At 41.5% G+C, this 13,055-nt stretch overlaps 1 protein-coding gene across 1 annotated transcript in view; it reads left to right on the top strand.

Moving 5' to 3' along the window:
- Positions 1–12,664, top strand: part of slc47a2.1 (solute carrier family 47 member 2, tandem duplicate 1) — a gene marked incomplete at its 3' end in the record, with an annotated part of 43,435 nt that extends 30,771 nt beyond the window's left edge. The window contains exons 2-16 of the mRNA XM_080781133.1: positions 4,042–4,143; positions 5,206–5,274; positions 5,871–6,019; positions 6,567–6,609; positions 6,706–6,750; positions 7,328–7,425; positions 8,030–8,127; positions 8,647–8,828; positions 9,034–9,142; positions 9,821–9,896; positions 10,456–10,525; positions 10,809–10,941; positions 11,602–11,696; positions 12,068–12,131; positions 12,423–12,664. Coding sequence (XP_080637259.1) covers positions 4,057–4,143; positions 5,206–5,274; positions 5,871–6,019; positions 6,567–6,609; positions 6,706–6,750; positions 7,328–7,425; positions 8,030–8,127; positions 8,647–8,828; positions 9,034–9,142; positions 9,821–9,896; positions 10,456–10,525; positions 10,809–10,941; positions 11,602–11,696; positions 12,068–12,131; positions 12,423–12,664 — 1,560 coding nt within the window. The 5' untranslated portion in view covers positions 4,042–4,056. The remainder of the gene's footprint in view (positions 1–4,041; positions 4,144–5,205; positions 5,275–5,870; positions 6,020–6,566; positions 6,610–6,705; positions 6,751–7,327; positions 7,426–8,029; positions 8,128–8,646; positions 8,829–9,033; positions 9,143–9,820; positions 9,897–10,455; positions 10,526–10,808; positions 10,942–11,601; positions 11,697–12,067; positions 12,132–12,422) is intronic.
- Between the last annotated feature and the right edge of the window lie 391 nt (positions 12,665–13,055).

Genomic DNA, 13,055 nt, shown 5'->3' with positions numbered 1-13,055 from the left:
CCTACGCTAGGTTTCGCCCCCTCGCTCATCCACCCCCACCCACCTCTCTCTCATTGGCCTCCGCAAATCATCTTTTCTCCTCTCCTTTCCCTTTTGCTCTGTTCTGCTCTCTGCCACGCTGCCATGGCCCCCCGTGTCTGTTCTGCTCTCTGCCACGCTGCCATGGCCCCCCGTGTCTGTTCTGCTCTCTGCCACGCTGCCATGGCCCCCCGTGTCTGTTCTGCTCTCTGCCACGCTGCCATGGCCCCCCGTGTCTGTTCTGCTCTCTGCCACGCTGCCATGGCCCCCCGTGTCTGTTCTGCTCTCTGCCACGCTGCCATGGCCCCCCGTGTCTGTTCTGCTCTCTGCCACGCTGCCATGGCCCCCCGTGTCTGACGACTTGCGGAACACACGGCATGTTTGCAAACTAATGTCTGATGTGGCGAACAAACGAATGAATGAGAGGACAGATGCTGTTGTCCTTTGAGCCACCAACAATGCAAATCATTGCCAAGAGATAGCATGTTTTTTTTTTATCATAATAAAAAATCTCTTTTGGACAAATGAGATTTCCACCCTCCAGCGACAAAATAGTGTTTGAATGTGATGAAGTAAGGAGTGCCCAGTGAATTTTTTGTCAACAAGGTTTTATTGATGCTGTTTGGGTGTGCATTGTGGCTATACGCTAGGCCTTTTTCTTTTTACATTGTGGCAATTTCTGTCATCCATATCAAATAACATTCAGAATTCCGGTAGGTATTCTTTTTACAGCATGAGTCTGCAAGAGGTTATAGGCATCTATGGGAGGATCTTTGTGTGTGTCTGTGTGTGTCTTGAAGCTAATCTTGCAAATGCCATGGGCCGTGCACAAAACTTTGTATGCATGCTGCCATTAGGCCACAGAAGTATAACTGTACCTTCACTATTTTATTTGTTTTATTTCACATTAGTTATTAAAATATGTACTTATTTTACTTATTATCTAATGGAAAGTCAATGAGGTTCTAATCGGGTTGAAACCTTGCACAAATTTGGAGTCACAGGCTGCCCACATAGCCACACTCTCCCCTGTGGATCCTGAGATCCATATGATGTAATGTTTGCCAGGCACCATTCATTCATTCATTGAGTGCTGTGGAGTGGCAGCTAGTTATAGTCAGAAGCCTCAAACAGGAAAACACGTCACTGCCACCACGACCACTAAATCACTGTCCAGTTGTTGTGACAAATGACACCGGGCCACTGGACGTCACCCAACGCGACAGCTGCTGCAGTGCAGAAAAGTTATTTTCAGATTCAAACATTCTGAGAAGGACTATGTATTTCCCACTGAGCATTATTTGGTCTAATAGACGTCTAATATTCGTCTAAAGGGCCGTCTAAAAGCAAAACAGTGCCGCCCAATGGAAGCAACAGCAACAACCAAAACTCAAGTAACGTTAACAGTGTGGGCTCGCTACTCGAGACTACAATAATAATAAGATTATAGCAGACATGTTGTGCAGCTTGTAGATCGGCTATTTTCGACATGCAATGACTTTTAGGCCCATAATGGAGATCTCTGTGTCTTCCCTTTGTATTTAGGGTTTCTTCTTGGAGGCTGAAACCTTGACAATCAAACGCGTCAAGGAAAAAAAACAGTGATATAGTGACATCACAATATCATCCATCCATCCATCTTCAACCGCTTATCCGTAGTCGGGTCGCGGGGGCAACAGCTCCACCAGAGAGCTCCAGACTTCCCTCTCCAGAGCAACATTAGTGACTTCCTCCTGGGGAATCCGAGACGTTCCAAGGCCAGTGAGTGAGATGTATTTCCTCCAACTGCGCCTTGGTCTGCCCCGGGGTCTCCTCCCAGTGGGACGTGTGTCGAGGACCTCCCTAGGGAGGCGCGGGAGAGGCATCCTAACCAGATGCCCGAACCACCTCAGCTGACTCCTTTCCAGGTGAAGGAGCAGCGATTCTACTCCGAGTCTCTCTCGTGTGACTGAACTTCTCACCCTATCTCTAATAAACCCTCTACTCTCTACTCTCTACACTCTAATATCACCATAAACATTTGTAAAAAAAAATACATATTTAGCCCCATGCTCGAATGCCCCCGCCCCCCTGTCAAAAAGAACCTAAAACATGAACCTTGGTTGAAAAAAAGTACAAAAATCACGGCATTCCATCTTTAAAGCTTATGTACTGCTCAAGTACATACAAACATTCAAACCAAAAATTGCTGATGTTGTAGGTTCATTAGTGGTTAAGGCAATGCGATAACATTCTGAACTTGCTGTCAATTTGCAGAAAAAAACCATTGTGTCAACGTCCAAAGTTACCTTGTTCTCAGTTTCATCCCCATCTCATGAACAAATAAAAGGCTTGGAAAACGTACTACTACCAAAAGGATATAACCATGCAGAATTACATTAAGTACAGTACAGGGCTGCATTTTGTCCAGCCTACTGGAGCTTCCTCACTTCCTGTGCTTTCAGCTAGACAATAATTCTCACCCAGCCTATACAGTAGGTCCAACGTTTGCTGGGGGGAGTGTGCTTTTTGGCCAAGCCTCTCACTGAAACAAAACACAGTGGGCAGGCATCTTGACTTAATAATTACACAGATTTCAACATAAACTGTTTCCAGCCACACCGACAACCTCTGAAGGGGCTCATTCATCTATAGTGAATTTAACTATTCTGTCAAGTAGTACAAGAAGATACCATTCCCATTCCACTATGGACGACTCTACAACTAAAACTGCCAATGGAGTAAAGGGACAGACTAAAATTGAACAAACGGATGTTATTACTCATAAGAATGGTCCATGCCTTAAATGCATCACGGCCTGGATACCCGCGGACTACAAGACTGAGATAGTTCAACTTTTAAAGCTAGCAGGACCAGTGGTAAGAATTACTTTGGATGCATCATGTACAGTACTCACTAGAGTAATTAGGGTTTAAATGCTAATTAAGATTGTATGTCATTATTAGTAATACATTCATAATCCGACTCAATATTATTATCTATGTCTGTAGCTATATCAAATCAAATCTGTCATACTGTATAAGCACATTGAAAGCAAATAATACTCTCAACTTACTCTGTAACCTATTGGTATCCTCCGCCTCTGTCACTATTGGCAGCAAATTAGGATCATAATAAATAGTAAACAATACAATACAAAACAACTTCAGTACAACTATGTCCTGAATTTGTGGAGAATCATCTACTGTACATACATACATACATACATACATACAAACAGTATGTATCTCAGCTACAGTATGTGTACAGTTAGATAAACCGCACCACCAATTGACAATTTATTTGCGTCTGCCTGTCTGTCTGTCTGACAGGAAAAACATCCTTTTACCTAGTGTTTCTTAATGTCGTTATTATCTCAGACAGTGTCTAGTTTGCATTATGATTGTACACACTAGGCCTGTTTGTGTCTCTTAAACAACATTCACAAGCCCGTACCAACGGCAGAAGCGATGGGTTACATTGTGCCTTAGCCCCACAAACGTACTTGATTTGTCAATGAGTAACTGAAGATGTTTTGCCAAGTTTTAAGACTCAGACTATATCCTTAACTGGACCGAATAGACAAGAGAACATGATCAAAACCAACCCCATGCTCATTTTAGCTAATCATCTATGTTCTGTCATAAACGTCATACTGGGTGGAAGAGGATATTGCGTCTTTCTGTTTTAGCCCTACACCAGCCATGATAACTCTTTCAGTTCACAAAAATAACCATACAGTAGCGTATGATCATTACACACCAAATGATGCTTGGAAGCATTATAGTGCCAGAAGGAACATTGTCATTGTGTATCGTTCTCTGTGGTACACAGAACAGAATTGATTGATGATGCAATATATCTACAGCATTTGGACCATACACGCTTTTTAAGAAAGTATGTGTTCTGTGTATAATAAACCATGCTACTGTACCATGCATCGTGATTTGTGATACTTTATACAGCTTTGATAAGATACTGAAAAATAAAATGGGATGATTAACACGGTTTAGAATTGTCATTGAGTTTCCTTTTGTATTTCAGGTGGTCTCACAGTTGATGATGTTCCTGGTGGGTTTCGTCAGCATGGTATTCTGTGGACACCTAGGCAAGACAGAGCTTGCGGGTGTGGCAATGGCAATCGCTGTAAGGAAACTCAGTATACATTGATTGATTGATTGATTGATTGAAATATTTATTAACAGTTTGCAGAATTACAGTACATTTCAAGCACAACTCAATACAAAGACTGTTAACTGTGAGTGGACGACCCAATAAAGCATATTACACTTGTTTACAAGAGGGTCCACCTTGTTCAATTCGTCAAAACATTTAGAGACGTACAAATAGACACTTCTATATAGTCAAAGAACAGAACAGGAATTCATCATAAAGGAGGTAAAAAGGGAAAATAAACATATACAGTGAGGGGAAAAAGGGGTGTATTCCGATTTTAGCGGGGCAAGTTTCGAATTGCATATCTCAATGACTGTTGGTAGGGCGTTCCACATTTTGGTGGCATAAGAGCGAAAATAATTTAGTCCCTTGTTTGTGCCAAATCTGGGTTGCACATGGTTTGTTGCACTCCCTCTGGTGTTGTGGGTGTGGACTTCGTTAACATTAAGGAAGTATTTAGACAGGTACATAGGTATCTTGGTGGTGTATCTAATCTTGTGGACCAGACCCATTGCAAGATGCTTTACTCTGTCGTCGACCCTAAGCCATTCCAGCCTGTCAGGCTTACAGTCTAATAACATCTGTTCCTATAGAGACCTACATCTGTTCCTGTAGAGACCTCACATTGTAGAATGTTTACAGGGTGGTGGCGCTGTTTACAAGATCAACAGCATATTTCGGATTGTCTGTAGGGAAAAAAGACAAATTGATTCATTGATACGTGTTCTTATTGCCAAAATGCATTTTCAGTACATGATCATACAGTACATATCGTCAATGTGTAGGCCACGTGTTTCGGGGTTGAAACTTGCCATATTTTGACCATGATAAGCTAGTCTTTCCCTTTGATGTCAGCCCTCCAACATGGAGACAGGTCCACATGTAGTCTAACTACATTCTGTAATCTTTCATTGTTGTGCTTTTGAAGAAATATAATTGAAATTATGCATTAATTGTGCCTGGACAGTTATTTTGTCTTCTTTCTTTTTCGTCTACCCAGATGTTTGTTTTAAAATGATTGTTTCAATCTAGGTGATTAACGTCACTGGTATATCCATTGGCTCTGGTTTGGCATCCGCCTGTGATACTCTAATATCTCAGGTAATATAATAATCTTGTATTCATTTTCATACTCACTTTAATATCAAACTCATACCACTTTCAACCTGCTATCCCTATTGTGGGTATGTAAATAAACTAACATATAGAAGAGCTACAAGCTCGCAACGTGTTGCGACATGCAATTATTAGTCATACGACAAAGTATATAGGACTTAAGTGGTTAAAAACCAGGTGTATAACATTAAACACCTTTTTTCAAATGTGTGTCAAATTTGAAGTCGATGGGGCAAACGGTTCTCGAGTTACGTGGATTACAGATGTATACACACACACACACAGACACACACACACACACACACACACACACACACACACACACACACACACATGTACAGAGACGTGGTGCATTTATTGCAGGATGTGTCCGATCAATAAAAATGTCCTCAATCTGATAAAATAAATGTTTTCGCACTCGCTCGAGGTGAGAGTTTTTGAGGAATCGATTTGCTTCAACGTAGCTGATGCAAGCATACCCACAGTAACTCACGTCATTATCTTGCGTTATTTGAAAAGTTCTATCAATGAATTGGCACGTGTCATGACTGACGGTAGCCTACTACATTTCCTCCATGCAGACTTATGGGAGTGGTAACCTGAAGCGTGTAGGAGTGATTCTCCAAAGAGGGGTTCTCATTCTGCTGCTCGCCTGTTTCCCCTGCTGGGCGCTCCTCCTTAACACCCAGCCCATACTGCTGGCAGTCAGACAGAGCCCTGAGGTCGCCCGGTCAGGCCTCCTACACGCACGCACGCACACACTCATGTTCTCACTCATCAGTAAACAAACCAACATACTGTGCACCGTGAGTTCACTCACAGTGCACAGTTCAGGACGCAGTGCCTCAGTGGCACTGATTTTAGCTGCCATGTAGCTTCAGAAACCCAGACGTTTTTATTTAGCTGCCATATAACCCCTAGGGTTGATACGGCAGCACATTTGCAGAGAAACCTTATATCCTCCTCTCTGACCCCAACACCCAGAGCAGATAAAGACTTTGATTTGATAAGATGTCATAAAATAAAGTAAGATTATAATATATAGTCTATAAAAATACGTCTGGGATTCTTTGGTTACATGTCAGCATTACACTTGACAGAGCATTAAAATGAACCACACTGCAAGTTGTTAATACTTTCATACAATGTTTGCCAAATAAACGGCATAGATGTAGTTCAGAAGTTACTGTACATGTCCTTTGTACCATTGTCCTTGCTGTCATTACTTACCTAACTTAACTAACATAACCTTACCTTCATGTCCGTCTGCCATAAAGAATTTCCCAGCTTTATGTGATGATCTTCATGCCAGCTCTGCCAGTGAGTCGTGTTCACTCCCAGTATACCCATGTATGATACCTAAGGGTTTTGTTTATGCCCATTCAACCCTGCTATTTTTGTGGCTGTCTTTCACAGGCTGCCTTCATGTATCAGCTGCAGGGGCGATATCTTCAAAATCAGGTGCGATATATTGTTTAGACTCATGCTACGTTCTTGGTTTACTGAGGCACTACACTGTCTCTCTGCATTTGATGTTTTACCTTCTTATTGTAAGTCGCTCTTGTTTAGACCATCTACTAAAAGCCTAATGTAAATTGAGTAATTGATGTATTGATAGTAAAATGTTAATTAAGGATTTGTTATATTTGTATTCACACAGATGTCTGCTTTCTTAAAAAGAACGCATTTTAATTCAAATCACTCTGTTTAGAATGTGCTATAAAGAGGAGAAAGTGGTATTGGAAACCAATCCGAGCCATGTGGCCCAGAAGTCAGGAGTCTTTCTCCTGTTTCTGTAACGTTAGGCAGCGGGTACACCCCCTGAACATGACCCTAGTATGTCTTACACCCAATCCAACCCTTAATGCTGATTGCCTAGCAGGGAGGCCTTGGGTACCATTGTTATAGTTTTTGCAATGAATCTGCTGGAGATTGAACTCTGGGCCCTGACCTGTCAATCTCAGGGCAGACAGTCTAACCACAAAGGTGGTGAGAAACAGATAAGTGATCTTAAAAGCAGGGTGTTTGTTATTCACAGGGCATCATATGGCCTCAGGTGATAACTGGAGCTGTGGGGAATCTCATTAATGCACTTATCAACTATATCTTCCTCTATCCTCTGGACATGGGTGTTGCGTAAGTTTCTCCTCCTCTATGGCTAATTCACTCATTCATTCAACAAAAAAGTTAACACATTTCGCACGCTTACTCGAATCACTGTTATTTACGTCGTTGCTGTTGCACAATGCAATATAGTGATCAGTGAGTGATTTTGGACACAGCCTATGCATTGTCATGTACGCAACTACGCATACACAGTCACCTGCATCACTATACCACTGGTCGTCTTTTTAATTTCGTATTAATTAGACCACAAACGCCCATTTAATAAAATGTGAGTGTTAATTTAACTCTGCTCTGGGAGTGTACAAATTTTCTAAATATGGTTTCTAAATATCAATCATTCAGCTGGGACCCCCTGGAACCCCCTTAAGGACCTTGAGGAAACAACATAAACAAACAATATGAATGAAATGGGCTTCCAAGTACAGTACATTTTTGTAGAGAGGTAAAACAGTGTTAGAAAGGTCATGTGACAAAATATAAATGAGCCATAAACCCTATGGATTGCAGCTTTTAAATGAACAGAAGGATTTTACTGTGTGTGGTGGGGTCCCTGACTCCCTGTAATGCAACTCACTGCACTAAACCTTTTTGCTCTTCTTCATCCCTGATGAAGTGGATCTGCTGCAGCTAATGCTATCACACAGTATTCCTTGGCTGTGTTCCTGTACGTTTACATTTGCTGGAGGAGGCTACACGAGGCCACATGGGAAGGTGAGTGCCTCCCATTGAAATCATATTTCATTCAATCCGAGTCATTTTAGACCACAATACAGTTCTGAGGCTATTAAACGGTTTTCCTGAGTTCATTCTGCCTTACAGTACATTGCAGCAACGATTATTCCGCTCACGAGTGCCTCTTGCTCTGCATTCAACCTAGTCTAATAATGTCGGAATACGTTGACCATTGGTCACATTCCGGTGTGTAATATGTGACCAAATTGTACAATAGTCAGACAATAGACTAACTGACTGACTGACTGCATGACATCAAGCATGCTAACCATATTGATAATTGATATATAGTACACACACATGCACAAATTGCACATATCCATACTGTAAACAGTTATGCAGTTTAATGGGGAATCATACCGTTTATTTGACTGTTACAGTATCCAGTGTCCTTTACTGTTTAAAATGAGGACTGCACTGTTTCAGTATGTAAAGTTACACAATATAATTAAGTTTACCAGTAAATAAGAGTGTGACCCATGACCGTCTAACCCCTAGGGTGGTCAACTGAATGTCTTCAGGAGTGGGGGCCATTCATCCGGCTAGCCATCCCCAGCATGTTCATGCTGTGCCTGGAGTGGTGGTTGTATGAGATCGGAGGCTTCCTGGCCGGTATCATAAGTGAAACTGAGCTGGCCGCTCAGTCTGTTGTTTATGAGCTGGCAGCTGTTGCTTACATGGTAACTCAAAATATCCAATACAGTCATGTTTAATGTTTATCCATGATGAGAGGAAATATATACGTGTTTTAGATGTACTGTATTTGAATATGTGTGAAAGAGATTGGACTAATTACAGTATGTATGGGGCAACTGTATAAATGCACCATTTAACATTTATGTTGCTACAGTACTTTTTTTTTTTTAACCTCATCCTTTCCCACAGTTCCCACTCGGATTCTCTGTAGCAGCCAGTGTGCGTGTTGGGAATGCTCTTGGTGCTGGTAATATGGAGCAGGCCAAGCTGACTGCCAAGGTCTCCTTCATCTGTACAAGTACGCAGTACGGACCACTACATCAATGAAATGCGCGCATGCACGACTTCAATAAATCTACTAACGCGGTCACAGGCTATCACCTCACCTGTTCCAAGTCGTATCCATGAAAAAGACCATAAACACTTTAAACCTGGATCCCAGGCTCTTTTAGGAACGTCATTATAGGCGAACATTTTCAAAAATCTGCTAAAATAGAAGATCTACATTACAAGCTCAAAACGCGTGCTCATGTGAGCTTGCAGATTGGCCATTTTCACTGCACGACACCATCATACGACATGGTCTAAACAGGTTTTGGTTAATGTCTAATTTATACTAGCCAAAAATCCATTATTTTCTGTGGACATAGTTTGATTGGCTCATTTATTGACAAAAATGCATTTTTTAGTACATATTTTTTCAAAACGATAAATCTAACTAAAGTTCAATAGCTATTTCCATTCATTTGAGTGTTTGTGTTTACCATGTCTTTGTTTTGTTATTTTCAACTGAAAAGAGTCCTGTTGGAAAAATATTATATACACACACACACACAGGCCTGTTAATATAGGCTATAGGCTAATACTAAGAGCTATAAACTGAACTTCTGCAAATATTTTTTATTTATTACATCAAAATTCTATTCCATGCATCGGCCAACATTACTAATGAATGTATTTATTTTCCCCAATTCAGTTATAGTGTCATGTTGTGTTGGGACCGTTCTTGGAGTCACTAAAGACGTTATAGGATATATTTTCACCCCAGAGCAGTGAGTACATTCTTACTGTACTTTGATGTCTCTTTACCCATATTGTCTGTCTGTCTGTTAAAAAAAAGTTATTAATCATTATTATTAACAGTAAATGTGTGCCTGTCATTTTGCTTCAGTCACGTTGTACTCCTTTTCATCTGTACAAACTCATCCTAGATTCCTAGGCCAGTCCAACTATGACACTGAACATATACATTACTGTTATATTCCCATCAAATAAACGTATTTTTTACTGCAATGTTTACAAACATTACCAGTGGTAAAAACTAATATGGTACATCAAATACAGTTTATAACTAATTTATTTGTTGTATAATAGTGCATCTATATCAATAGCTTAGGTCAATCAGATGAAATTTAGCTTCGGCTAACTCTGGCCCATTTACATTGATGTGAAAACTGACATTAATGAGCTTTGTCCCTGTCAAATAAATAAATAAATCAGCCGTAGGAAAATAAAAATATTTGCGCAAAGATATTTGAGCTATATTTTTTCCATTTTCTAAAACATATGTGTATATATTTTAAGATGTTAATGTCTTTGCTTTTCTTTCAGAGATGTCGTTACGAGGGTTGCTGATGTCATGATAATGTATGGTTTTATCCATCTGTCTGATGCCACTTCGGTGAGGGATATACCAATTTTAAAATGCCTTCTTTTAGTTCTAGCCCACTTTGCAAGGTCATGTGCAGGGTTCAATCAGCTGGGTGTGTTTGGGGGGTGTCCATGTGTCTGCCTTTGATAACCCCACCTGTGCGGAGTGTGTGTGTGTGTGTGTGTGTGTGTGTGTGTGTGTGTGTGTGTGTGTGTGTGTGTGTGTGTGTGTGTGTGTGTGTGTGTGTGTGTGTGTGTGTGTGTGTGAGAGAGAGAGATTGGTATTTGGATTCATGTGTATTAAATCTTCACAGGCTGTGGCTGGAGGGGTTGTTAGAGGAGCAGGGAAACAGATTGTCGGTGCATTGTGTAACCTCATCGGTTTCTACTTCATCGGCTTCCCCATTGGAGCGGCCCTAATGTTCCCTGTCAAAATGGGCATTGTAGGTGAGAGGAGATGAACGGTGTATAATGGCCAAGGGCCAAACAAGTCACTGGTCCTCAAGGGTGGGGTCTGGGAACCCCCAGATGGGTCCTTGGGGGGATCCCCAGAAAAATGAGGAACCGTTTAAACACTTTTCTGGCTATCCGAAAATGGCTAATCTTCAAGCTTGAGCTGTTATATTCTGAAAAGGTATTCAGAATAGTACTCATAGTAATCCTATTGGGGATCCCTGACATGCATACAGTATGTTTGAGAACCACTGCAATAAGTAATGGCTCATTTATATTTCATGCTTGGCACTTGTCGAAAAGGTTGTGCTTTTAAACTAGCCATAACTCTGGTTCTCAACTGATTTCCTGTGGACCCTGTTAGTTACTACTACAATAGTAATGGCCTGGGAATAGAAAAGTATAATCTGGTTTAGATAGATGGATTGCACTTTATTGATTCCGCAGGGGGGAATTCAGTCTTTACAGCAGCCAAGATACACAAAGGTGAACAGGTCACTGTACGGTCAATATATCTGATCAGTACTAACTAATTTACATGTCAGTTATTATGCACAGAAACAGACAGTGAGTCAGTACAGCCGTGCTTGGAAAGAGTGCACATACTGAGAGTCATTGTACTAGAGTAAATTTTTCTGTACTTATCTGTTGCAGGGCTGTGGTTGGGACTTTTCACCTCTGTCACATTGCTGTCCATATTTTTTATAGTTTACCTATGTAAACTGGACTGGAAAAAGGCCACTACAGAGGTAAGTGTCTGGCCTACACCTATAGTATCCCCTGTCTGTTGGATGAATGCCAGATTTTATTTTCATTACGTTACATTTTTGAGGGGCGCTAGCCCCTCCTATATTCAGCTATTAGTGTAGATTTTCGTCTTACACAAACATTAAATTCATTGACAATGAATGGAGAATTCACGTCATATGTGGATGAGGAAATCGATATGTTACAACATGATGATGTACGATGATAAGAGCGCCGCTCACTTCACACATTTTTATTTAATCATTACAATGCTGTTATGATTATACACTGAATATTAAAACGGTCAACTTACTTGGATGAGATGCTTTTGGACTGACATTTTGACGTACTTTACATATTGTACCGTAATTAGGCATTGGAGAGAGCAGGAGTCCCAATCACAGAGGGGAAAGAGATGTTTGGAATCGGAAATAAAAGTAAGTCAACTCCAATGTCCTATTCCGAATCCTGACACATCTCTGTACAAACTTTTTCTGGAATTGTTTTGAAACCTTCTTCATAGTTCACAGCAAAATAAGCCTCAATGTACTGTACCATTTCTGATAGCTGAACCAGCATCTCCCTTAAGGAGCATCACATGTTTGAGTTATCAAACCACGCTCGGATCAACAGAAGTCGACCCCAAATAATGGCCTCTGGACACTGGGAAGCTTCACTCTCATGAAACCTTATTGTTCCCCATCTCTGTCTGCATCTCCCCCAATCAGGGCATTCTATCATACCCCTGGAGATGCTGGCTCAGAGATCTGGTTCTCTGACCTCTCAGAAGGCGGACGTGGTCTCAGGAGCGCTTGATTCGGGCGAGGGCGTGGCAGCTGCCACTAGAGTGGGGGTGGCTCTGTCATGCAGACAGCTGGTGGTACGGCGTGGCCTGACTCTCATGGTCATGCTCCTCGTCCTCGCTGCTGGCGTCTTTGTGGATGAGCTGCTCACTCGGTGGCTTCAGTGAGGGACCTCACACAGCGACACGTTACTGATGGTCCAACAGACAGTTGTTCCCAGGACGTCCTGAATAGCGGAAATATTCATTTCGTAGCCGTGTTTATCAATATGCAAACAAACTGCCTAAAATGTGTTTTGGAATTGAGAATTATACTTCCTTCTGCAATTTTAACTGTTAGGCCTACTGAACTTCAGTAAGCTGGAGTCATTGAGCAATGCTGTGACCAGAGTGGGAATTTAACACGTACTAGTCAACAGCTGACAGCTGTGGCTGGTCGGGGTACTCTGCCAGCCATCTTGGCAGGTATAGTCAGCATACAGACATCAACTATTCTATTTACTAAATCCTATTTTGGCCAGTAGATTGATGCAATTGACTGGGGATTTGGGGAATCTGT

The sequence above is a fragment of the Protomyctophum bolini genome, assembly GCF_963924005.1.
Source record: "Protomyctophum bolini genome assembly, chromosome: 13".
Taxonomy (NCBI): Eukaryota; Metazoa; Chordata; class Actinopteri; order Myctophiformes; family Myctophidae; genus Protomyctophum; species Protomyctophum bolini.
Note: the sequence above shows the minus strand (reverse complement) of the source record. Positions and strands in the feature narration are given on the sequence as shown.